The following is a 27,700-nucleotide window of genomic DNA, read 5'->3' as shown; positions in this document are numbered from 1 at the left end:
GCTCGGATTTTTTCTCTTGTAACAGGATTAATGCATAAATAGGATTAATGTTATTATGTGTATATATATGTGTGTGTATATATCTATATCTATATGTATATGTATAGAGATATATAGACATAACCTATATCAGATTACCTGCTGTCTAGGGGAGGGGGGGAGGGAGGGGAGGGAGGGAGAAAAATCTGAAATTGTAAAGCTTGTATAAACAAAAGTTGAGAACTATCTTTACATGTAACGGAAAAAATAAAACACCTTATACATTAAAAAAAAAAAGATTTAGCTCAGATTCTTTCATATTCTGTGTCTGTTTACTTACCTGGAGTGTTGATTATTTCATGCTGCTTCATAAATGACTTTATAGAAAAAATGTCTAGCAGATTAACAATACTTTTGTTTTCACTTTAAAAAATACTGCCAATAATTCACAAGATTTTTCCTCTGTTTAAAACATCTCATTAGCTTCCTGAATGATATTAGATTTTTACCATATCTTTTATTAAAACATATTGGGGGGCGGAGCCAAGATGGCAGAGAGGAAGCAGCAAGCTGCCTGAGCTCTCCTTCTGTTCCCTCAAAACGAACATTAAATCAAGCCTCTGGACGGATTCTGAAACTACAGAACCTGCAAAGAGACAGAGAGACACAGTCCTCCGACCAGAGATAATTTAGAAGACTTCAGGAAAAGGTCGGTCTGACTCGGGCAAAAGGGAGGCCCAGCGCAGGGCAGCAACCCAGCGCCGAGGGGGTCGGGGCAAGTCAGCAGGAGCTGCGGGCCACAGCCAAACAACTGAGGCTCCCGGAACCTGGCTCAAAAATCTGGTGGCCAAGAAGGACAGTGGAAAAACCTACCTGCACCGGCCGAGAGGGCCACGAACGGCGGGATCAGACGCCGGGGTCTGGCGCCTGGCTGGCTAAGCACAATCAGACAGGAAGTGCAGGGCGGGGGATCTCCACACACCATAAAGGCCTCAGAGTAAAAGCCCGGTCACACAGCACCTATACACCTGCACAAGAAGCCCAAAACAGGGACCCTGGTGCCCCCAGAGCAGACCTCAACTTAAAGAATAAATAAATAAGCTGCAATAATGATTAAGAAGCAAAAAAGAGCCCTCTCCATTGAGAGCTTCTGTACCAATAGGGAAGAAGCCAACACAAACTCAGATGAGGACAATAGCCTCAAATTGTCTACATCTGAAGCCTCACAAGGGAAGGTGAATTGGTCGCAAGAACAAAAAGCCTTCCTGGAAGAGCTCAAAAAGGATTTTAAAAATCAATTGCAAGAGATAGAAGAAAAAATGGGGAGAGAAATGAAAGCAAAACAAAAAAACTATGAAAAAAGAATCAGCAGCTTGGAAAAGGAAGCTGAAGAAAACAAAGCCTTAAAAAATTCATTTGGCCAAATGGAAAAAAAGCTGCATAATCTCACTGAAGAAAACAATACCTTAAAAAATTCACTTAGCCAAATGGAAAAAAAGGTGCATAATCTCACTGAAGAAAACAATGCCTTAAAAAATAAAGTGGGACAGTTGGAAGATAAGGAATCCATGAGACACCAAGAATCAGTCAAGCAGAATAAAAAAAATGAAAAAATAGAAGAAAATGTGAAATATCTCATTGGAAAGACAACTGATCTGGAAAACAGATCGAGGAGAGACAATTTGAGAATCATTGGACTGCCTGAAAGCCATGACCAGAAAAAGAATCTAGACACCATATTCCAGGAAATTATTAAGGAGAACTGCCCTGATATCATAGAATCAGAGGATAAAATCATCATTGAAAGAATCCACCGATCACCTCCTGAAAGAGACCCCAAAAGGAAAACTCCAAGGAATATTGTAGCCAAATTCCAGAATTATCAGGTGAAGGAGAAAATACTCCAAGCAGCCAGAAAGAAGCAATTTAAATATCATGGAGCCACAGTCAGGATTGCTCAGGACCTGGCAGCTTCAACATTAAAGGACCGCAAGGCTTGGAATATGATATTCCGGAAGGCAAAGGAGCTTGGACTGCAGCCGAGAATCTATTACCCAGCAAAAATGTGCATTTTCTTTCAGGGGAAAAGATGGACATTTAATGACATTGGGGACTTTCAATCTTTCCTGGTGAAAAGACCAGAACTGAATAGAAAATTTGATCTCAACATACAAGACTCAAGAGAAGTTTAAAAAGGTAAACAGAGGGAAAAAAAAAAGTTACCCTATTAGGTTAAACTGTTTATATCCCTACACAGGAAGATAATACTCATAACTCTTAAGAACTGTAAATGTATTTGGGCAGAGAGAAGGACTTTATATAGAGGGTATAAATATAAATTGTCTTTGATGTGATGATACAAAAGAATTAAGGGGATAAAAAGGGAGTCTATGGGGAGGAGAGGAAAGGGGAGGTGGAATGGGATGAATTATATCATATGAAGAGGTGGAAAAAAACCTATTACAATAGAGGGAAAGAAAGGAGGGGGGAACATGGTTTCAACCCTATTCTCATTAGATTTGACTCAAAGAGGGAATATCATATACGTTCATTGGGATAAAGAAACTTAACTCATTCTTTAGGGAAACAAAAGGGGAAGGGAAAGGGGGGACTGATAGAAGGGAGGACAAAAGCAAGGGAGAAAAGGGTAAAGAAAAGAGGGGGGGTGATAAAAAGGGAGGGCAGATCGGGGGAGGCAGGGGTAAGAAGTAAAACATCGGGGAGGAGGAATAGTGTGAAAGAAGGGGGGAAAAGTACAAAGGGGGTAAATAGAATGGAGGGGAATAGACAGTCAGTAATAATAACTGTGAATGTGAATGGGATGAACTCTGCTATAAAACGGAAGCGAATTGCAGAGTGGATTAAAAACCAGAACCCTACAATATGCTGTTTACAAGAAACACATTTGAAGCAGAGAGATACACACAGAGTAAAGGTAAAAGGCTGGAGCAGAATATATTATGCCTCAGCTAAAGTAAAAAAGGCAGGGGTAGCAATCCTTATCTCAGACAAAGTGCAGGCAAAAATAGATCTCATTAAAAGAGATAAGGAAGGAAATTACATGTTGCTGAAAGGTAGTATAGATAATGAAGTAATATCAATATTAAATATGTATGCGCCAAGTGGTATAGCATCCAAGTTCTTAGAGGAGAAGTTAAATGAGTTACAAGAGGAATTAGATAGTAATACTATACTAGTGGGGGATCTGAATCTCCCCCTCTCAGAATTAGATAAATCTAGCCAAAAAATAAATAAGAAAGAAGTGAAAGAGGTGAATAGGTTACTAGAAAAGTTAGACATGATAGATGTCTGGAGAAAATTGAATGGGGATAGAAAGGAATATATATACCTTTTTCTCAGCAGTACATGGCACATTTTCAAAAATTGACCATGTATTAGAGCACAAAAACATCATAGTCAAATGTAGAAAGGCAGAAATAGTAAATGCATCCTTCTCAGATCATGATGCAATAAAAATTACATGTAAGAAAGAGCCAGGGAAAAGTAGAATGAAAATCAATTGGAAACTAAATAATTTCATTCTAAAGAATGAATGGGCCAAACAAGAAATCATAGAAACAATCAATAACTTTATCCAAGAGAATGACAATAATGAGACAACATACCAAAATCTATGGGATGCAGCCAAAGTAGTGCTTAGGGGAAAATTTATAGCTCTAAATGCTTACATGAATAAAAAAGAGAAAGAGGAGATTAATGAATTGGGCATGCAACTTAAAAAGCTAGAAAAAGAACAATTTAGAAATCCCCAATTAGACACTAAATTAGAGATCCTGAAAATTAAAGGAGAAATTAATAAGATTGAAAGCAAAAAAACTATAGAATTAATCAATAAAACTAAGAGCTGGTTTTATGAAAAAAACAATAAAATAGATAAAATATTGGTTAATTTGATTTAAAAAAAGAAAGAAGAAAACCAAATTACCAGTATCAAAAATGAAAAGGGTGATGTTACCACCAATGAAGTGGAAATTAAAGCAATAATTAGGAAATATTTTGCCCAACTGTATGCCAATAAATTCGACAATCTAAATGAAATGGATGAATATTTACAAAAATACAAACTTCTCAGGTTAACTGAAGAGGAAATAAAATCCTTAAATAAACCCATATTAGAAAAAGAAATTGAACAAGCTATTAATGAACTCCCTAAGAAAAAATCCCCAGGGCCAGATGGGTTTACGGGTGAATTTTACCAAACATTTAAAGAACAATTAATTCCAATGTTATACAAATTATTTGGAAAAATAGGTGAAGAAGGAGTTCTACCAAATTCGTTTTATGACACAAATATGGTGGTGATACCAAAACCAGGCAAAGCAAAAACAAAGAAAGAAAATTATAGACCAATTTCTCTAATGAATATTGATGCTAAAATCTTAAATAAGATATTAGCAAGGAGATTACAGCAAGTGATCACCAGGATAATACACTATGACCAGGTGGGATTTATACCAGGAATGCAGGGCTGGTTCAACATTAGGAAAACTATTAACATAATCAACCACATCAATAAGAAAACCAACCAAAATCATATGATTATCTCAATAGATGCAGAGAAAGCTTTTGACAAAGTACAGCACCCATTCCTAATAAAAACACTAGAGAGTTTAGGAATAGGGGGAGCTTTCCTTAGAATAATAAACAGTATCTACCTAAAGCCATCAGCAAGTATTATATGCAATGGAGATAAATTAGAGTCCTTCCCAATAAGATCAGGTGTGAAACAGGGATGTCCATTATCACCCCTATTATTTAATATTGTCCTAGAAATGTTAGCTTTAGCAATCAGAGAAGAGAAAGGAATTAAAGGAATTAGAATAGGCAAGGAGGAAACAAAACTATCACTCTTTGCAGATGATATGATGGTATACTTAAGGAATCCTCGAGAATCAAGTCAAAAATTACTTGAAACAATTAACAACTTTAGCAAAGTAGCAGGATATAAAATAAATCCACATAAATCATCAGCATTTCTATACATGACCAACAAAGTCCAGCAGCAAGAGATAGAAAGAGAAATTCCATTTAAAGTAACAGTAGATAATATAAAATACTTGGGAGTCTACTTGCCAAGACAAACCCAGGAACTCTATGAACACAACTACCAAACACTCTTCACACAAATCAAATCAGATCTAAATAATTGGAAAGATATCAATTGCTCATGGATAGGCAGAGCTAATATAGTAAAAATGACAATACTGCCTAAATTAATTTACTTATTCAGTGCCATACCAATCAGACTACCTAAAAATTATTTTATAGCTAGAAAAAATAATAACAAAATTCATCTGGAAAAACAAAAAATTAAGAATATCCAGGGAAATAATGAAAAAAAATTCACAGGAAGGTGGGTTAGCGGTACCAAACCTGGAGCTTTACTATAAAGCGGCAGTCATCAAAACTATCTGGTACTGGCTAAAAAATAGAGTGGTAGATCAATGGAATAGGCTAGGCTCAGGAAATGCAGTAGTAAATGACACTAGTAATGTAGTGTTTGATAAACCCAAAGACTCCAGCTTCTGGGATAGGAACTCAGTATTTGACAAAAACTGCTGGGAAAACTGGAAGATAGTATGGCAGAAATTAGGCATAGACCAACATCTTACACCTTATACTAAAATAAGGTCAAAATGGATACATGATTTAGACATAAGAGGTGATACCATAGGTAAATTAGGAGAGAAAGGAATAGTGTACCTATCAGATCTTTGGAAAGGAAAACAGTTTTTGACCAAACAAGAGATAGAGTATATTATAAAATGCAAAATGGATGATTTTGATTATATTAAATTAAAAAATTTTTGTACAAACAGAAGCAATGCATCCAAAATTGGAAGGGAGGCAGAAAGCTGGGAAACAATTTTTGAAGCCAGTGCTTCTGATAAAGGCCTCATCTCTAAAATATATAGGGAATTAAATCAAATTTATAAGAATCCAAGTCATTCCCCAATTGAGAAATGGTCAAAGGATATGAACAGGCAGTTTTCTGATGAAGAAACTAAAGCTATCTATTCCCATATGAAAAAATGCTCTAAATCTCTAATGATTAGAGAGATGCAAATTAAAACAACTCTGAGGTACCACCTGACACCTATCAGATTGGCTAAAATGACAAAAAAGGAAGATAATAAATGTTGGAGAGGCTGTGGGAAAATTGGAATACTAATGCATTGTTGGTGGAGCTGTGAACTGATCCAACCATTCTGGAGAGCAATTTGGAATTATGCCCAAAGGACGATAAAGCTGTGCATACCCTTTGACCCAGCAATCCCACTTTTAGGTCTTTTGCCCAAAGAAATCATGGAGGGGGGAAAGGGACCCACATGTACAAAAATATTTATAGCTGCTCTTTACGTGGTAGCAAGGAATTGGAAGTTGAGGGGGTGCCCATCAATTGGGGAATGGCTGGACAAGTTGTGGTATATGAATACAATGGAATACTATTGTGGTGTAAGAAATGATGAGCAGGAAGAGTTCAAAGAAACCTGGAGGGTCTTACATGAGCTGATGATGAGTGAGATGAGCAGAACCAGAAGAACATTGTACACAGTATCATCAACATTGAGTGTTGACCTACTGTGACGGACTATATTCTTCTCACCAATGCAATGGTACAGAAGAGTTCCAGGGAACTCATGATAGAAGAGGATCTCCAAATCCAAGAAAAAAAAAGAAAGAAAGAACTGTGGAGTATAGATGCTGATTGAACCATATTATTTCTTTTGTTTTGGGTGCTGTTGTTTTTTTTTTCTATTTTGAGGTTTTGCATCACTGCTCGGATTCTTTCTCTTGTAACAGGATTAATGCAGAAATAGGATTAATGTTATTATGTGTATATATATATGTGTGTGTATATATCTATATATCTATATGTATATGTATAGAGATATATAGATATAACCTATATCACATTACCTGCTGTCTAGGGGAGGGGGGAGGGAGGGGAGGGAGGGAGAAAAATCTGAAATTGTAAAGCATGTATAAACAAAAGTTGAGAACTATCTTAACATGTAACGGAAAAAATAAAATACCTCATGCAAGGTAAAAAAACAAAAACATATTGTTATTGCTGCCATTAATATTCTAACCTATAAGCAGAAAAATTTGTTTTTATCTATGATGTAGTTAAGAAAGCAAGTAATTTGATGGCCAAATTTCCTATCTCCCCAAAGATTTGTTTCTCTCCCAAAGTGTTACTTTGTCTTGTATTTTTTAAACATAGCCTGAACATTTCTGCTTTAGAAGTTTTATCCTTCATTCTAGATTTGCTATTATACATAATGGGTACAAATTCCCAAAGTTTGATTATATACTCCATAAAAAATATCATTTTATAGTTCACTATGATCTTTAACTTCAGTGGTAGGTATATTTAATTCAAGAAACTTTTTTTTTCAGGTACTTCATATTTATTTTATTTTTATCCAGTATATTCTTTTTCCCCCATAAAAGTATTTTATTATTTTCCAGTTACATGTAGAGATAGTTTGCAACATTTGTTTTTATAAGATTACTAGTTTCAATTGTTTCTCCCTCCCTCCCCCCTCCCCAAGACAGCAAGCAATTTGATATAGGTTATATATGTACAATCACATTAAATGTATTTCTGCATTAGTCATGCGAGAAACTTTTTTTACAATAAATTTTCTTGCTGACTTTTGTTTTTATGTCATTCATCTCTAAATATACTCCCTCTCTTTCCTCACCAATTGAACTCTTCCTTTTTACAAAGAAAAACAACTAGTTAGGCAATTGACAACATATGCAGCATTCTTCCCTCAGTCTCCTGCCTCTCCTATTAGCTGTACTATTAACCTGAAAATTAATTAAACAATGAATATAACAGAATTAATATCTTTAATTGAGGCAGAATTATAACTCTGGATACTTCTATAGCAAGTGCTAGAAATGCCCAAAGATGGGGACAGGGGACAGGGGACCTGAGAAGGAAAAGATTGCCTCTGGGTTCAGTATCTCATAAGTTCTTGAGGTAAACTGTTTTATATAACAGGAAAAAGTACAAAAAGGGAGCTTGGGATTCTTTGGAGGGGAAAGTTTTGGGAGATCTACAAAATGATCAAAAGCTAGAATTGAAAAAATCTGATCAATCCCAGGCAAATTAATTGGCTTGGGAACCAAAATGAAGTCAATAAGTTCTCAATAATTGTATTTATCAGTACTCTCAAAAAAATTATTAGTTTTTCAGTTCTTCAGAATTCTTTCCTTTTAGTGATATTTTTGCAATTCTACAAACATTTTTAAAGCACTTGTTATGTGCTTTGTTAGGGATTGGACATATAAATACATACAATCTCTGTCTTCACAGAGTGTTTGGGGCCAGTTAGGAAGACTATAATTCCCTTCCTGTGTCACATAACTCATTTTTTACTTCCTTTTTCTTGGTCTTTGGCTTTGGTAGAAACCCTATAAATGTTAAGTTTGAAAGACCTGCCACCTTGGTCATGGAAGGAGTCAGTATGAAGTCAGTAAGGTTATATTCGATTCAACAAAAGAGTGCTTTATTTCTGGGAAGTATGCTTGGTGCTCAAAGTGCAAGATACAAGAATAAAAAACTGATCCTGCCCCCTAGGAAGTTGTATTGAATTGAGGGATTTAAAAAAAATGCAGCTAGATAATTAAGAAAAAGAACACTAAAAATGAGAAGCATCATGGGAAGCTATTAATTGGTACCTGGGTTGAGCCTCCAAAGGGTTCTAAAAGGTAGAGATGAGGAAGAAAATTATTCCAAGCATGGGGGTAGCCTGTCCAAATACCTGAGACTGAATGCCAAATTTGGGGAGCAGTATGTGGATCAGTTTTACAAGAATGTTGAGTTTTTTGTTTTTGTTTCGTTTTTTGTGGGGCAATGAGGGTTAAGTGACTTGGCCAGGGTCACACAGCTAGTAAATGTCAAGTGTCTAAGGCTGGATTTGAACTCAGGTCCTCCTGAATCCAGGGCTAGTGCTTTATCCACTGTACCACTTAGCTGCCCCCAAGAATGTAGAATTTTAGGAGAATAATGTAAAATAATTCTAGAAAGATATTTTATTTTCTGGAGAGAAGGATAGATTGTAGACCAGAGGGACTGGAACTATGAATATGAATTAGAGGTTATGGAGAGAATGGAAGCATTAATACCAAATAGAGGGCTAATCACAAGGGCCTCAACTGGAGTAGAACCCTATGAATGGAGAAAAGATACTGTGCTAGAGATAATGCTAAGGCTGAGATTTGATGATCAATTGGATATAATGACCTTGTAAAAGGAGAAAATGTCCTTGTCAGTTTAGGGAAATGGAAAGAATTATAGATTTAATAATAATAGTTTATATTTACAAAGTGCTTCAAAGTATGTTAAATGTTTTAATTGTACTATCTCATTTTTATTCTCCCAACAATCCTTTAAAGTAAGTGCTATTATTCTCATTTTTACTGGTAAGAAAACAGAATCTTAGAGGTTGGTCACAAAACTCCTAAATCTCTGAATGTAAATCAGGTCTTTCTGCCTGTCCATGGCTCTACCCACCATGCTGTGCTGCATTTATTGAGAATAGGATTCAAAGTGAGGTACTTGGGAGATCTTTGGAGGTGACTTTTGTTTTTGAGGTTTGTCAGCATGTTGTAGATTTTAAAAATTAGGATGTACATTCATTTGTGACTTGGGCTTTCACCAGACAGGTTCCCCCCCCCCCCCCCCCGGCCCCTCAACTTTCATTGCTGCCTTTTGTTTTTCCATTTCTGTTCCAAACCATTCCAGCCAAACCGGCCTACTTGCTATTCCCCATACAAAACTGTTCATCTCCTGTCTCCTCCCTTTGCACAGTCTGATGCCTGGAATGTGCCAGAGGGAAGCTGAACTTGAGTAATGGTAATAATCAATCTTAGTCCCAGAATAGTGTGAAAACAAAAGGCTTGTTGAACTGAAAAAATAAATACTGTTTCTAAACCATGACCAGCCATAACCTTGAGCAAATGGTAACTTTGTAATTTGGGACTTTGTTGCTTTATCTCTGGGATGTAAAGTCATATGAGATAGTAAAGCTTGGGACTTACTTTTTTTTAAACGAAAATGTAGTATCGATGCAATATGAACCAGTATTGTTCCCTTGAAGACAAGAAACTAGAAAATCTGACAAACCAGCTTAATTTTAAAATAATATTTTGTTACATATAACCTAAATCAGATTACCTGCTGTCTAGGGAGGGGAGGAGGGAGGGAGAAAAATTTGAAATTGGAAATCTTATATAAACAAGTGTTGAAAACTATCTCTACATGTAACTGGAAAATAATAAAATACTTTTATTTTTAAGAAATAATATTTTGTTTATTACAAATGGCTTAACTTGTCAGCTACTTTCTTTATCTGTTAATGCATGCCTGATTGGAATGCCATCATGTTTGGAAATGTCTTTGAAAATTTTACAGTGACTGTTTCTGAAATTAAGAAGGCGTGTTTACAACAAAAAGTCAAAACCTAAGAAAGGACACACTGGATTTTTTGGTCTAAATTCTCTTTTCCTTTTTCAGTTATATGTTAAATTTAACTTTCTTTTTATTTTCAGTTGGGATTAGACTTGGAAGAACTTGAGGAAATAGAAGAAGATGCAGGTCTTGGTAATGGAGGACTGGGGAGACTGGCAGGTAATTATAAGGGATTTTTGTTCTTTTTGTTTGTGTGTGGGTTTTTTGCTCAATGTCATATTTGAAGCCCCTAATTCTGCTGGTTAAAGCATATAGTAGTATTTACTGATTGACTTAACTTACTACTTCAAAGGTCCACAATTTCATACAGGTTCTGCCTCTGCCAACAAAGATTGCAACTTTTTAACACCTTAATAGATCGTCTATGTGAGATGTTGTTGCTGAAAACATTAATTGCCAACCTTGTGGTCAGTCCTTTCCAGACTTAGGCTGGTTCTCAGACTAGAGACAAAAAAATCTTACTTGAACCCTTTCTGGCTTAGTAGGGCTTACCAGAGCTTTGCATTCTATTGGCTTAGCATTCAAGAATCCAATGGCATAAGGGAGTATCAGAGTGGTACTCTAAAGGAGGGATATAGTGCTTACGAGTCTAAAATCATGATTAGTCATGAATATGTAGTAGTTTTACTTAGAGAAGATTTTTTTTCTAACTACTATATCCTTCCCTGGACAACAGTATAGCAAATCAGTTATTCAGAAAACTGGTTGAGAAAGATTGAGCACAAACCCACATCCACTAATTTAAATTTATGTGTGTGTATATATATATATATATATATATATATGTATGTATGTATGTCAAGGTTGTCACTAGTGTCATCTTTATATATGAAACCTAATCCTTCAATCAAATCATGGCAAGTGGTAGCTTTTCTCAAAATTCTCATCTCGGTTAAGTGTCAGTCTGTACTCATGTAGTAATAAGAGCTGGCAAGACTTAGGAGAAGGCTTAGAGTGTTGCTCTTTGACCCTGCTTCCTAAAGCTGAGGAGTAACTTGGTGGAAACCTGTATTTATCTAAGTACTTTGTTGAGTATACAAAGTTCTGGCCAAAGGCTGTGGGGACTGGACTTCCTGGGCATATTTAACTCATGATTATTACCCTTAGCCTCAGAACTAGGGACTTTGTATAATTAATTAATTAATCACCTTAAAATTTATTTATTTATTTTATTTGGTGGGGCAAGGGGGGTAAAGTGACTTGCCCAGGGTCACACTGGGGCAAGTAAGTGTCAAGTGTCTGAGGCCGGATTTGAACTCAGGTACTCCTGAATCCAGGGCTGGTGCTTTATCCACTGCGCCACCTAGCTGCCCTTGTATATTAAACCACATTCAGTTCTTCCCATTGTTCCTCTTAACCTCCTTCCTATTTGTCACTCCATTAATAGTCCTAGATATCCTACCTTATTTGTTGTTTGTTCTCATTTTATAGTCATTAGCATGTAAATTTAGCCTAGAAATTCAGGAGGCTTTTAGGGGAGAAGAGTTGATCAGGGTCCTCTGTTAACCCCGCCTCACCATTTAGATATAAATGCTTTCTAAACTGGTGGTTTGTAGCAAATCAGTAGCCTCACCAATGAAATGAAAAATAGCCCACAAGTAAAACTTAAATTTTAGAAGCCAAGTTTATGGAAGGATATTTGGAGACACAAACAAAGAGAATATAGATGGTAAGGCTAAGCATATGTAGCTGGTTTTCTCCACGTTTCTGTATTTGAAAAGTGTTCTTATCTGGAATGTGGGATTCCCAAGCCCTGTATCAGCTGGTGACCCCCAGCCCCTGTGAAGCACAATGTATGGGCCCAATTCCAAGTATGACGGTAGCTAAATAGCTTCCTAGCTTATATTTTACATGTAGAAAAAGTCCTATCTCTGACAGGCTGATGCTGCTTTATCAGTTTCCTTTGTTGCTCAAGGATTCTTGGGCAGGGGTTAAGGGGGAGACAAGGTTTTATGTTTCGATCTTTTAGTACTACAGTTCCCTGAATGGACAAAAGAGGATGAAAAGGGAGTAGTATCTATCATATCAATTTATTATTCACTGTATAGAGGCAAGGGCCTGTTTTTATGGCCTTGGGCTCCTGTCTGAAAGACTTCTTTTCATCTGTATATTTACAGTCAGGAGTAGGACAAGAAAAACAGTAAAAAACAAAGATTCTATTAAGTTGGCTCATGCCCTAAATTTCTTCTTCTTTTTTTTTTTTTTTAGTGAGGCAGTTGGGGTTAAGTGACTTGCCCAGGGTCACACAGCTAGTAAGTGTTAAGTGTCTGAGGTAGGATTTGAATTCAGGTACTCCTGACTCCAGGACTGGTGCTCTATCCACTGAGCCACCTAGCTGCCCCCCCTAAATTTCTTAATGTAACTATCTTGAACTTGTGTCCAGACTTTAAAATGTACATATAGGTGCTGTAAATAAGTTCACATTCATTTAGTGCCTTTGTCAGTATTTTATGTATAGGATCACTGAAATAGATCAGAAAGTAGAACTGTTATCAGAATACCCCTTGCTCCTGTCTTTGAACAGAGGTTAGTTCTACACAGATATTGTTTATCCATAGGTTCGCTTTTGGGTCCTATTACCTTTATGTCTTTGTAGTACTTATATTTTTTCTTCATTATCTTCTTTGTTCCTCTTTTCTAGTCCAACCTAATTCTAAGCTAAAAAACAATTAATCCTTAGAATGTTGCCATATCTCCCTACCAAGAAAAGATTGGGAAAGGAATGAAATAACAACCTTCACAGTTCAACCATTTAGCCACTTGGTTCTTTATCATCAGACTTTGTGTCCTTAGGCTTGTTCTTGACTCTCATACTCTTCAAGTATACTCACACCAGCTTTTACCCAGTTTAACCATTGGTTACCATAACAGTGAAACAGTAACTTCTACTAGTTCTACATGTTAGCCTAATACCTCTGGGTTCAAATATTTAAAGCACTTAGCACAATGCCTTGCACATAGTTAGGTGCTTAATAAATGTTTATTGAATGAATAAATTTAATAAATTGTCCTTCCAAAGCTACAACTTCCTCATAGTACTGTTTCCTTTGAGAGTTTTTCTCATCTTTTAAAAAAATGGCTTTTTCTGGGAATAGTTTTAAGGAAATAGAAACAGATTACAGCTATAATGTGATATGATTTCAGTTTTGTATTTTTAGGTTCTTAGAGTATCTGAAGATGCAAGGGTGCATATACATTTCTTTTTGTAGTAACATGAGAAAAGGACACATTGTACTCATGTGCCACCTTTTGCAAGGGTTCCCTCAGCTAATCCTTTCTCTAAAGAAAGTCTAAAAACCACCTTTCAAATTGATTTATCTCTTGCAAGATATAAAGAACTACCCATTTTTGGGGGTAATACATGAGGTTGATGACTTAATCACTTATCACTTGCAAAATCACCATTGGTAGTAGCTCCACAGTGTGCTTATATCTACTATGTATAACTTTGCATTTTACTTTGACTCACTTGCAACTATATTTGAGATTTTGGTAGTCTATGATTTGTAGCCATGCAGCATCACCAGGAGTCTCTTCAAGTTAAAATGATGGGCTTTTGTGACTTTGATCAGTATGAGGTCATTGTGTAGAATCCAGCATAATTTCCTCTTCCAAATCAGTTCTTGGTCCATATTTATTATCTGTGGTCAGTACCTGTCTTAAGATAGTATGTATTGACTAGAATTGCCTCAGTTGACAATGTACAAATCAGCAATTTGGGAGCATGGTTGTTCAGCCTGTTGAGAATTCACCCAACTGTACTATGTAGTTCAGCTCACATTTTCTCCATCTCACTGACAAGCATGTCCTGAAAGAATGGCACATGCCTTCTTGAAATCAGAGTCTGTTAAGTTTTTAGGTAGCAAATTCAGAGATCATTGCAATTAGAATTTGAAGAGAGGGTTAAGCTACAGTAAACAGTCTAAATGATACCGATGTTATTCAGCCATTCAGCAAAATAGACTTTTCCTCTCTAAATTTACAGCAAGAGTTGATTTGGGTTTTGCTTTCTTTGCACTGCCAGAAAAAGGCTCAGTCATTTTGACTTTGGAGCTAGGCTAAGCCTAATGATACTCAATACCATTTGTTTCAAAATATGTTTTTAATCTCCAAATTGTTCATCTTCTTGCATTGCAGCAGATCATAGGCTATGGAACTGAAATGAAATGTAAAGGTCCCCTGATTTAATTGTCTTGTTTTCATATAAAGAAACTGAGGTCTTGGTTAGGTTAATTGAAACAGAAGTGGGATTTGAAGCAAGTTACTTAGATTATAAATCCTGTGGTCTAAAATTTAAGAACCAAGACAGTGAAGATTCCAAGTTTAGGAGGAAGCAGGGGGGAGAGTGGTAATAGGGAGACTAAGGCCTAAAGAAGGTAAAAATCATAGGTGTTATCATCAGTATCTATTTACCCTTTGTAACTTCTATTCAACTTCCCTGGAGTTACAAATATCCCTTACTTGAAAAAATACTGTCCTAAAGTAAATACTTTACTTTTGAGTGTCTGAACTTTGACATGGAGCCAGATGTAATAAATTTAGTTTCTGTAGACATTTCTAAATTGAGAATAAATTTTTTTTTGTTTTACATTTTTAGCTTGTTTCCTGGATTCAATGGCTACATTGGGACTGGCAGCCTATGGTTATGGAATCCGTTATGAATTTGGCATTTTTAATCAGAAGATTATCAATGGCTGGCAGGTATGTTGGTAGATGTTAAATTTTTAGTTTATCTGATTGCTTTATTAATGCAGATCTCTCATGAGCAAGAAATCAATATTTCCTAATCTGACTTCTAATATGCTTCCACTTTTTCCTGGAGTGCCTACATGCCAATTGAACTACAAACAGAGAAACTGGAGTAAAGTAGAATTGATATCAAATAGCTCAATTACATTTTTTTTCTATCAGTGTTACATGCTAGTGTCACTGTTAGAAAATGGTCATTCTCTTAAACTTTTTTTCATTGTTCATTCCCAGTTGTAATTAAAATTGGGATGAAGACCAGACAGTTTGGTTAGGTATCACAGATGGATCATATTATTGATGCCTGACTACAAGTAATGGGTATTGAAGGAGAGTAGTATTTAGCAGGGATGCATAGCCAGGTGAGTAACGGTAGAAAAGAGTCTAATGAAATTGTAGCAACTTTGCTGGTATATAAACTTCGATGCCTTTCATACCTAAGTTTGAAACTACTGAACAGCAATGTCATACATCTTTTTCATATTAACAGGATTCTAATTATCTACCACTGACTTTGAATAGTTTTCCACTTTTTTTCCTGGGATTTTGTTGTTACCACTTCTGTACATGTTGGTGCTCACTATTATTATGAAGTTAAAGGTACAAGCTTTGGTCAGGAAACAGTTTTTCTTTGTGTAAAGCAAACTGGTTTATCTGAAGATGAAAATTATGATTATGATTTCATTAACATCCTATTGTAACTCACTGAGCTGGCTTAGAGTTATGCTCTAAAGTAGGGCTTCTTTTTCCACTCATGACCCCTTTTTGCCAGGGAAATTTTTGTGCAATCCCAGGTATATAGGTATATAAAATAGGTATATATAACCTTTTACTGTTGCCAATTTTTTTGTGAGCCCATATGGGATCACAATCCAAAGTTTAATCAGCTTGTCTCTAAAGAAGTTCGAGTCCTCAAATGAATTACTGTTAATTCATTATGAGACATTTGATCTATTTTTGACCTGCACATAATTTTTGAAAAACTTAAGGGGCTCTAATTTATAGGGATAAAGACTCACTATTTGACCAAAGCTTCTGAGAAAATTGGAAAGCAGTCTGGGAAACACATCCCATAGCATATACCACCATAAACTCCAAATGGATACATGACTTAGATAAGGTCATATTATAAACATATTAGTGGGACATAGCTATGGGTAGGGGAAAAATTATTGACCTAACAAGGGAAAGAAAGATAAAAGACATGTTGATCATATAAAACTGAAAAGCTTTTGCACAAATGAAATCAATAGTTAGAATTAGAAAGACAGTAGTTAACTAGGGAAAAAAATCTTTCAGTCTAATATCTCTGATAAAAATGTGTGATAGTGGGCAGCTAGGTGGCAAAGTGGATAAAGCACTGGCCCTGGATTCAGGAGTACCTGAGTTCAAATCCGGCCTCAGACACTTGACACTTACTAGCTGTGTGACCCTGGGCCCCACCAAAAAAAAAAAAAAAGTCTGATATACAGTTCAAGAGCACACACACATGTACGCGCGCACACACACACACACACACACACACACACACACACAATTATGGAACAAGAGCTATTTCTCAATAGGTAAAATGTTAAAGGCAGTGAATACACATTTCTCAAAAGAAAACAAGTTATCAACGTCCATATGAGAAAAAATGCTCTAACTCACTAATAAGAGAAATGTAAAATAAAAGAACCATGAAATTCAATTTGAAAAACATCAAATTATCAAAGATGACAAAAAAGGGTTATAATTGTTAGAGAAACTATGGACCTGTGAGCTGGTCCAAATGTTTTAGAAAACAATTTAAAACTAGACCCCAGAAGTCACTAAACTGAGCATATCTTTCACATAATATACCACTGACAACCACTGCTAGAGTTATACCCCAAAGAGATCAGAGAAAGAGGAGAAGGACTCATATGTACAGAAATTTTCTTTTCTTTTCTTTTTTTTTTTTTTGGTGAGGCAATTGGGGTTAAGTGACTTGCCCAGGGTCACACAGCTAGTGTTAAGTGTCTGAGGTTGGATTTGAACTCAGGTACTCCTGAATCCAGGGCCGGTGCTCTATCCACTGCGCCATTTAGCTGCCCCTGTACACAAATATTAGCACTTTTTTTGGTAGCAAAAAACTATAAACAAAATGAGTACTTCCATTTGGGGAATGGATGAACAAATTATAGTATCTGGATGTTAAGGAATATTATTTTGCTATTAAAAAAAATGAACAGATTCAAAGGAAACCTTGGAGAGTTTGTATGAATTGATGGAGAGGATGTTATCAGAAGCACAAATTTATATAATGACTAAAATGTTTAGGTAGAGAGACAACCCTGGAAGACTTTAGAACTCTGATTGATGTAATCAGTGATTCCATGGGACTAATGGTGAATCATGTTTCTCAACTCTTGGTAGCAAATTAGGTGCAGAAAGTAACATAAATTTTGAGATGTAGCAAACGTGTGAATCTGTTTTCCTTGACTATGCTCATTTGTAACATGAGGGCTTTTTGTGTGTGTGTGTGTGTGGGTAGACTGGAATGAAGGGAGGTAGTATAATGAAACCACAAAAACAAAATACATAGAAGAGAGCTGAAGGAATTTCTGGAAAAATTCCTGCACAGATTACAAGTAGGGTAGTGTTAAAACAACTATGATAAATTTAGTATATGCTTAAAAAACAAACTGTGTGAAAAGAATCCTTTTTTCTGCTCTTTATATAATTAAATGTTCATATGTGTTTATATAGTAGTTTTGTTATATGTTACATATATGTACATATGTAGTAAAGTTCATATAGTAATTTTAAAAAATAAAAAAGATCATTGGTAACTTTGAAGAGAACGGTTTCTTGGTGAGGTTGGAAGCCAGATTGCAGGGGATTGAAAAAGAGTTGGGGGAAGAGTAAGTGGAGCCATCAGATTAATTTAGCTAGTTTTTAGTTTGTGAAAGGGAAGAGAGATTACCTACCGAAAGAATATAAGACTGAAGCAAGGTTTTTTTAAAGAGAGGGGAGACATAGGTGTGCTTATAGGCATCATCTAATAAGTCAACAGAAAGGGAGATAATGAGGATTTGAGGAGAAGGGGGATGCTCGAGGCCAAGGAAGGGGATAGACTCAAGGGTACATAGGGTGGGGTTGGTCTTGCCAAGGAGCAAGACCACCTTTTTATTCTTTTTAAGACCATCTTGTTATCAGAGACTTGAAGTAGAAGTAGTAGAGAGAATATTAGATGATATCAATAGGTTTTGAAATGGAGAGTAAGAGAGAAGGGAGTTCCTTGGGAATGGCCTGAGTATGAGTTGGGGCCCTCTGTTGAGAAGGTAGGGAATGATGGTGATACGCGAGGCTTGAGAGGGAAACAGAAGGTTTGGAACAGCAGCTGTGGGGAGACAGAGAATCTAGGGAGGAGTAAAATGATTTCCTTGCTTCTGGGTGGGTCAACTTGAGATTAAATTTTATTTGCTTTGCTCAATTCATATAAATATTCCTGTGTTTCTCTGAATCTAATGGAAGGATTTGACCACATTTTTGTGTGTGTGTGTGAGGCAATTGGGGTTAAGTGACTTGCCCAGGGTCACACAGCTAGTGTCAAGTGTCTGAGGCCAGATTTGAACTCGGGTCCTCCTGACTCCAGGGCTGGTGCTCTATCCACTGTACCACCTAGCTGCCCCGACCATGTCTTTTTAAGGAAGGGACAGCTAGGTGGTGTGCTAGATGGAGTACTGGGCCTTGAGAAGACTTCAAATCTGGCCTCAGACATTTACCAGCTGTGTGACCCTTAGCAAGTCACTTAACCCTGTTTTCCTCAGTTCCTCTTCTATAAAGTGAACTAGAGAAGGAAATGGGAAACCACTCCTGTATCTTTGCCAAGAAAACTCCAAATGAGATCATGAAGTCAGACAATGAAAGAGTCATGACCAAAACGACTGAACAACATAAATTTTTTTTAAAATTCTGAACTTAAACACCCTCTAAAAAGAGCATTCATATACAACAGCACATTCATATACAAAGAGCACATATACAACAGGATCTCAATGTAGTATTACATATAAAACTATGAGTCCTCGTTTTATATCCCATAAAAAGTATATAATTCTACATGTTTCTTCAACTGTTCTGATTGTCTCTGCTTCCTTGTGTTTTCTTCAATGGCCCTCTGTCTTTAGCATCTCTATTGCTAACTTTCCCTTCTCTTCAACCTTCCTCCTATTTAAAAACTAAAAATGGAGGGGGAGGCCCCCTTTATACCGAATAATCTCATTCAAGCAAAACGAATCCATACAGTGGCTATATCCAAATAGATATGTCTCTTTCTGCACCTTGAGTCCCTCTCTTTCTTAGATTTTAGTTCTTTTCTTAAAGACCCTCCTTTCCACCCCTCTCTACCACCCTCCTTTCAGAGGCACCCCATTTATATGAGCATTAGCAAGTCCCTCCCCCTTCTTTCTGTTTTTTTACCCTAGCAGTTTCTTATCCTCCCTCTTCTTTACACTCTTAAAACCCTCCAAACAAAACCTTTCAGAACCTTTGTTTTTCTAATTTAAACCTCTCAATACCAGATATTATGTATCTGAAGGGACACTTGTTGCTTCTCTCTTATTAGAGAATGTTAGCATTACATTATAATGCCCCTTCCAATTGCTAAAATAAATGTACATTCCTAGATTCCTCTTGACTCTTGTGGCCCTTTTACTCTCAGACACCACACATGGTTCACCATGGACATGCAGCATGTTAAACTACATTTTTCTTAACTCAGATCACCTAATATGTATCATGAGCAAAGCACGAGAGGGAGAGATGGCACAGAGAAAGAGAGACATGGATGAGAGCCACTCAGCAGACACATGAAGAATGGGAGAGTTGCTAGTACTCATGAGAAGGCAAAACCTTCATCTTTTCCTTATATTTTTCTGAATATCATCACGTCACTTTTCTCCCAGTAACACATCATTGGGCTTTAGATTGCCATATGTGTCATGTTTTTGTTTGGTTTTTTTGTTTTTAGTGAGGCAATTGGTGTTAAGTGACTTGCCCAGGGTCACACAGCTAGTAAGTGTTAAGTGTCTGAGGCCGAATTTGAACTCAGGTACTCCTGACTCCAGGGCCGGTGCTCTATCCACTTCGCCACCTAGCTGCCCTGCGCCACCTAGCTGCCCAATATGTGTCATGTTTAATGAAATAATGAATCTTTGTCTAAAAATTCCTCAGTTCTCTACTCACTTTCCCCCAAAATGGACCTATCTTTTTTGTTGTGAGCAGTATAATTTTACCTTTTAACAACACTACTCCATACTATCATTTAATATATTATGCTATATTAAATTCTACCTTGCCACTTTCATTTTGGGATACTTACTTTCTTAGGATCGATACTGTTGGAAGGAGTGCCTGCATTGAAGAGCTCATGGATTCATCCAAATATTTATCTTGAGAGCCATCTTGGTACATTGAGTAGATAACACACAGTTTGACATAGAAAATAAAAAATTTTTAGATTCTTCAAGAATCCATAGAAGAGGGGGCAGCTAGGTGGCGCAGTGGATAGAGCACTGGCCCTGGAGTCAGGAATACCTGAGTTCAAATCCGGCCTCAGACATTTGACACTTACTAGCTGTGTGACCCAGGGCAAGTCACTTAACCCTCATTGCCCTGCAAAAAAAAAAAAAAAAAAAAGAATCCATAGAAGAAGGTCAGTATTAAAACCAGTTGTGACTGTGCAATTTCAAGCAGCTTCACTAGGATGTCTCAATTTTTCTGGTTTATATCCATGTCCTACATATGGTACAAAGTACACAATAATGATTGATCTTATAGGAAATAAAATTATTAATGAGTGGTTTTTTGGTTTTATTTTAGGTTGAAGAAGCTGATGATTGGCTACGTTATGGGAACCCCTGGGAAAAGGCCCGTCCTGAATACATGCTTCCTGTGCATTTCTATGGCCGAGTGGAGCACACTGCAGATGGCGTGAAGTGGTTGGATACTCAGGTATTACATCTAGTGGGATCAGACAGAATAGAATGAAATGAACCAGATAAAAGATTTAGTTATATAGCTTTATTATACTGTGGCCCTGTGTGCTCTGAGATTTGCTGCAGCCATGAAGGGTTTAGCTGATAACACCAAAGGCAAGATAGAACGTTTTCTTTTTTCTTGTAACTTGGACATTTTTTCACTTAGAAGTAAGTGTTTAGCAAAGACAAAGCCAGTCTTTCAACATGCACGGGAAGCCCTTCTTTATAGTTTATTAGGGGCCATATACTAGTGATAAAATAGCATGTTACATGTGTTTTCTTGGTTATCGTTGGAGTTTATGGAGAAAATGGTATTTTGGCAGAGATAGAGGGTCTGTCTTAGGTTGGAATGGGAAGGTGAGAAGGAAATAAATTGATGTAGATGGCCACTTTCTAGTGGAGCAACCCCTAAGAAGCTGCCCCAGAACAAGTGATGATGTAGTCACTTGAAATGAGCCTTAAATTCCTCTCCCGTCCCACTTCATGGCAGAGGCCTAGATATTTATTTAATTCTTTGGGGAAAGGTTGCAAATTAGATTAGGTCTACTGGGACTTCGGCACAAAATACTAATACATATCTACTTCATCTTAGTGATGGGGGAGGCATTGCTGTGGTGACCTCAGTTCTGTAAAGTTGAAACAGTCTTGGACTTGGGGTTCAAAAACTAGGCTTTGGAGTTGGCTCTGTTATTTCTTAATGTTATGAACCAAGGCAGAGCCACAATACCTCCCCAAGCCTCAGTGGTGCATAGACTACTACCTCACAGGATTATGGTGAGAAAATTGCTTTCTGGATCATAAGTCTATATAAATGTTTTATCATAAATAATTATGAGTCAACATACATGACCTCTCAGTGATGCAATTTCCTCAATTATTGCTTATCTTTGTTTACTTCCTTGGAGGTTTTCAGAAGTTTTAGCTAAGTTTACTGGCGGTCTTTTTAAAAATTCATTTTATTTATATTTTTTATTGTCATATCACAGTTCTTTCTAGGAATCCTCCCCTCCAGTTGAATCCTCCTTATAAAAAGAAAACTATAGTTCCACATTAATCAAGTGCCTACCATTTGCCAGGCTCTGTGCTGAGCGCTGGGGATACAAAAAGAGGCAAAAGATAGTCCATACACTCAAGGAGCTTACAGTCTAATGAGGGGGACAACATGCAAACAAATATATACAACTCACACTATGTGCAGGATAAATAGTAAATTATGGAGAAAAGGAAATTTTTTTGCCACAATTACATAGTGACCATATCTCAGATTATATACAGTATTCTGCTCAAGTAGTCCTCTCTGAGAAGAGAATGATCTCCCTACTAGTCTTATAAAATTATTTATACCAACTCTGAGGTCCTGTAGAGTGACCTAATTAGTCAGACATTCATCTGTTAGTTTATTAGTTAAAGAACTTGATGTTCTTCATCAAGTTTTTGAGATCTTAAGGAAACAATTTCCATAGTTTGAGGAAAGGACCGTTTTGCTTTGGAAGGAACTCATAGTTTTTCAGATTTAGTATCTTTTTTTTTTTAATAAGAAAAAATGTTTTTATGATTAGATGGTCAGCAGGAACGACTTTGGAGGTTGTAATGTGACAATGGCCAGAATATATCCATCCACTTGTTTAGAACTTTGTTCTCCATCTTTATACCAAAGATGCCTGGGAACTGGGAGCCAGTTGAGATTGGAGCTGGAGAGCTGAGTAAAAACATGTAACAACAGGAATTTATGTCAACATTAGACAACCTGATGAGGCCAGGATGTTTTTTAATCTCAGCGTGTTCACTCTCCTTTTTGTCAGCTATATTGGAAGTTAACACATGTTTGTCTCCAAAAGCAAAACCATCCATTTTTTGTGTGTTTTCTTATTGCTTCCCATCTCCGTTAAATAAAAAAGCAACTTTCCAGAGCATCAGGATTAGAAAAAGTAATTAATGAGGTGTCTGTGTTATTGACCTTGTTTCTTAAACTTGAAAAGTAAAAGACAAGGAATGAATTCTTCTTTACAGGTGGTGCTTGCAATGCCTTATGATACCCCAGTGCCAGGATACAAAAATAACACTGTTAACACGATGAGGCTGTGGTCTGCTAAGGCACCCAATGATTTCAACCTTCAGGAATGTGAGTGTCATGTCATTGTAATCATATTTCACCAATAATTACTGTCTTTTCTTTTTTCCTCTTGACCTGAGATGTAAGCAATAATGGGGTTCCTTTTTTACAAAGTTTTAAATTTTGTTTCTAAAATTCTTTTATTGTTTTAAAATACACATAGAATGATTAGAAACAATTTTAACATTCAGAAGCTGTGCACTCTGTGTACCTACCAAGGCACAGTCTAAGGGAGCTATTTATTTGACTTGGGTATTGGTCATTGGTTATCATGGAAATGAATGTCAGCAAGAGGTACACAGCAGCGTTCTGGTAAATTGTGGTATTTAGCTTAAGTATATAAAAGAAACTGAGTTATTGTTTTTTTTCTCAACTAAAGATTCCTGAATAAGCTATTTAAATAATTAAAGGAAATAGACTACATTTAGACTTGAAAAATCAATTTCACAAATATAAGAGTAATTTATCTGAAAAAGATCTAGAGGTTTTCGTGAACCATGAGCTCAAAGTTAATACTGTGTTAAAAAAAATTCTGTCCCAGTCAGAGTATATCTAGTGCCTAGCTTCTTAAACTGTGGGTTGTGACCATATGTGGTTGTGTAACCAAATGGGGGGGGGCATGAAAAATTTGGCTATGTTGTACCTATTTTATGTGCTTGTCTACCTGGAGTCACGTAAAAATTTCTCTGGTGAAAAGGGGTTATGAATGGAAAAAGTGTATTGTTTTAGTTTTAGTTTTAGACAGACATTGTAGTTTAGCAAGCACATATGGGCTCTGGAGAGCATCAGAGATGGGCAGCCACAATGTTGAAGGGCCTTGAGGTCATGGCAAAGGAGGAAGCAGTTGAAAGAACTGCAGATATTTAACTTGGAGAAGAAAAACTTGGTGAGGAAGTGCTCATGATAGCCATCTTTATGTATTTGAAGGACTGTCACTTAGAAGGATTAGTTCTGTTTGGGCTCAGGGAAGAACTAAGAAAGTAAACAAATTTAGCCTTTTATGTAAGGAGCTACTTTCTAACAGTTCTTGCCAAAAGTTGACTGTCTTAGGGGGAAATGAGTTGTCCAGCACCTCTGTAATTAGAGAGGTTGGGAATTAGCCTTATTGTATTATGTTGTAGAGAGATTTATTTGTACTTTGGAAGTAATTTCTTTTCAATGAAACATAAACAGTCTTCCCAGTTCACTCCATATTTTGGCCTGTGGAACACCAAATTCACAGAACTAGGCACGTCTTGGTCCTCAGGATTACTTTGAGTTTATCGTTGATAATTAATTGTGATCTCTTGCCTTCAAAATTTTTACACAAAGATCTAGATGGTCTTTCCCGTTTTAAAGATGGAGCTGAGATGAAGGCAAAACATCAGTTTTTAGTTAGAATGGCATACTATTCAGAAATGCTTCTTTGGCTTAGACTATTATAAAAACGTTGAGGTAAGTAAATAGTGTTGTTCTCACTTGATAAAGCCATGTTAGCGTTTTTTGAGAAAATTCACATGTATGTTAATGAGCTTTCTTTTTCTCTAGTTAATGTGGGGGACTATATTGAAGCTGTTTTGGATAGAAACCTGGCTGAAAACATCTCCAGGGTCTTGTATCCAAATGATAATGTGAGTAGTCATTTCTTTTTCTTTTTTTTTTCTTTTTTTTTTTTTTGCGGGGCAATTGGGGTTAAGTGACTTGCCCAGGGTCACACAGCTGGTAAGTGTTAAGTGTCTGAGGCCGGATTTGAACTCAGGTACTTCTGAATCCAAGGCCGGTGCTCTATCCACTGCGCCACCTAGCTGCCCCTGAGTAGTCATTTCTTTTAAATGTATTTGAAGCATAATATATACATTAGTTATTAGCATTATAGAAGCAGCATTGCATGGCAGAGAGCTGGAACTGCAATCGGGAAGGTCTGAGTTCAAATACCACCTAGCTCTGGGTCCATTGGCAAATCACTTAGGCTCTCTGACCCCTCAGGCAACACTGAATCTATAGAATATAGACAGTTTCTAATCTATGTCAGTGGAGGTGACGTTGATGAAATCACAGGTCTACAATGAATTGAGGTGGTAGCATTATGCATCTTTCAAGTGAATAATAATAAAAATGCAAGGTTTTGAAATCTTTAGAGGTCAATAGGCCTGACCTTGAAGAAGAATGAAATCATAATTTCTGCTTTTCATTTGTGTCAGTCTCACGTTAGCACTAACCAGCAGTCCATTAGATTGGGTTTTTTCTTATAAGTTGTTGTTTTGCCTCCCTGTGCCTTTTGTAACTCTTTATTACTTGTGTTACCAGTAAGCATCCTAAAATTTTCTCTCACACACTAACATCTTTCCCTTTCCTAGCTCAATTTGTCATATATTTTCATTTCTTTCTGAAGTAGCTCTTGTTGGGCCTCTTTTTTTTTTCTTTTTTAGGCTTTCATAGAGTACAAAACTCTTAGACTATATCCTGGGTCCTGGTATTAACCAATTTATGACCTTTGGTCAAGTTCCTAAAATATCTGGCCTCTACTTCTTTCATTAATATTATTAAGTAAGTTATGCCTGGCTTCACTGATATGTGCAAGTTTCCTATTGCTATATAAGTTCTGCTTTTGGTAGGAAAAGGTTTTGAGGCCTTACCTACCCCAACAGGTTCATCATTTTTAAAAACAGTAATTTGAAGATTTAGATATTATTGTTTTATTGTTAATATAATTATTTAGAGTAGTAAGGATAACAGTCCCAGAAGAGTCTTGGATCCTCTTAGGTTTGGAGTAGGTGCCTTAGAATCTCCACAGGGTTTGGAGAGGAGCTATAGAAACTCCTCCCAGGCTTGCAGACTTTCAGCCTCAGGGACAAAATGGTATAGAGCAATAATCGTCTCCAATTTTTTTTTGATTGCATGCATTTTTTTTTTTTTTTAGTGAGGCAATTGGGGTTTAAGTGACTTGCCCAGGGTCACACAGCTAGTAAGTGTTAAGTGTCTGAGGCCAGATTTGAACTCAGGTACTCCTGACTCCAGGGCCGGTGCTCTATCCACTGCGCCATCTAGCTGCCCCTGATTGCATGCATTTAACAGTAAACTTTTTGAACATGTACTTTTATATTCACTTATTTTTAATTATATACATATTATTATATATTAGTTCTTATGTACAATTTATTTTTTTTGTTTTGTTTTTTGAGGGGCAATGGGGGTTAAGTGACTTGCCATGGGTCACACAGCTAGTAAGTGTCAAGTGTCTGAAGCTGCCCCTCTTATGTACAATTTAAAACAAAAAATTGTGATTTAGAAAAGAGAGCATAGGGGACAGCTAGGTGGTGCAGTAGATAAAGCACCAGCCCTGGATTCAGGAGGACCTGAGTTCAAATCCGGGCTCAGACACTTGACACTGGCTGTGTGACCCTGGGCAAGTCACTTAACCCTCATTGCCCCACCAAAAAAAAAAAGAAGAAAAGAGAGGATAAGGAAGAAATAGTATTGGATTCTAAGGTCCATAGGGAACCGCTGGAATGTATTGAATAGGAAAGTGAGATGGTCAGCCAGACATGCACGTTAGGAAAATCAGATTGACAGCTGTGTTAAAGTTGAATTGGAATGGGGGAGAGACTTGGCATAGAGACCAAGTGAGAGGCCTTTGCAGTATTTAAGGTAACAGATAATGAGGGTCACCTGACTTGCTTCAGCCTTTTCAGCAGAGCCCAAGTCACAGATAGACTTCTCTCTATCCAGTTTTTTGAAGGAAAGGAGCTCCGACTGAAGCAAGAATATTTTGTGGTGGCTGCCACTCTCCAAGATATCATTCGCCGCTTCAAATCTTCCAAGTTTGGCTGCCGGGATCCAGTGAGAACCTCTTTTGAAACTTTCCCAGACAAGGTAGGGTTGGGCCCTAAATTCTTCTTTGTAACCCTGCCAGATTTTTTTTTTTAAGCTTTTTACTTTGCACAATATAATGTGTCTACAATCCCAGTTCTTCACGTTAACTGTTCACATAACAGGGATGATTTCATTGTCTGTTATTGAATCCTAGGACAAATGCAGAAACCTACTTCCTTGTATAAGCCTTCTGTCCACTTTGTTACTTTTCTGGAAACCCCCTACTCCTATGCTGGTATCTTATTTGGGTTGCTGAGGTTAAGGGGGTAAAATTTCTACTTGATTTGAATGAGGCAGTGTATTTGGAAAATGATGTGATGGTTGGTTTTTTTTAATGGTACCAGAAAAAGTGATGTCTTTGATAGAAAGGACTGAAATATTCAGAGTCAAGGAATGAGATGCTATGAGAACAAGAGTGGAAGATTACTACAGATTTTCATCTTCCAGTCTTTTACCAACATCAAAATTATGACGAATTGGCCTCCCAAGAAATTT

At 36.8% G+C, this 27,700-nt stretch overlaps 1 protein-coding gene across 1 annotated transcript in view; it reads left to right on the top strand.

Moving 5' to 3' along the window:
• The window catches only part of PYGB (glycogen phosphorylase B), a 91,522-nt gene that overhangs the window by 27,773 nt on the left and 36,049 nt on the right, over positions 1 to 27,700 (top strand). The window contains exons 3-8 of the mRNA XM_043984470.1: positions 10,570 to 10,648; positions 15,087 to 15,190; positions 21,083 to 21,214; positions 23,251 to 23,362; positions 24,881 to 24,963; positions 27,062 to 27,205. Of these exons, the coding sequence (XP_043840405.1) occupies positions 10,570 to 10,648; positions 15,087 to 15,190; positions 21,083 to 21,214; positions 23,251 to 23,362; positions 24,881 to 24,963; positions 27,062 to 27,205 (654 nt within the window). The remainder of the gene's footprint in view (positions 1 to 10,569; positions 10,649 to 15,086; positions 15,191 to 21,082; positions 21,215 to 23,250; positions 23,363 to 24,880; positions 24,964 to 27,061; positions 27,206 to 27,700) is intronic.

The sequence above is a fragment of the Dromiciops gliroides genome, chromosome 2 (genome assembly GCF_019393635.1).
Source record: "Dromiciops gliroides isolate mDroGli1 chromosome 2, mDroGli1.pri, whole genome shotgun sequence".
Taxonomy (NCBI): Eukaryota; Metazoa; Chordata; class Mammalia; order Microbiotheria; family Microbiotheriidae; genus Dromiciops; species Dromiciops gliroides.
The sequence above is the reverse complement of the archived record's forward strand: the minus strand, read 5'-3'. Positions and strand labels throughout refer to the sequence as shown.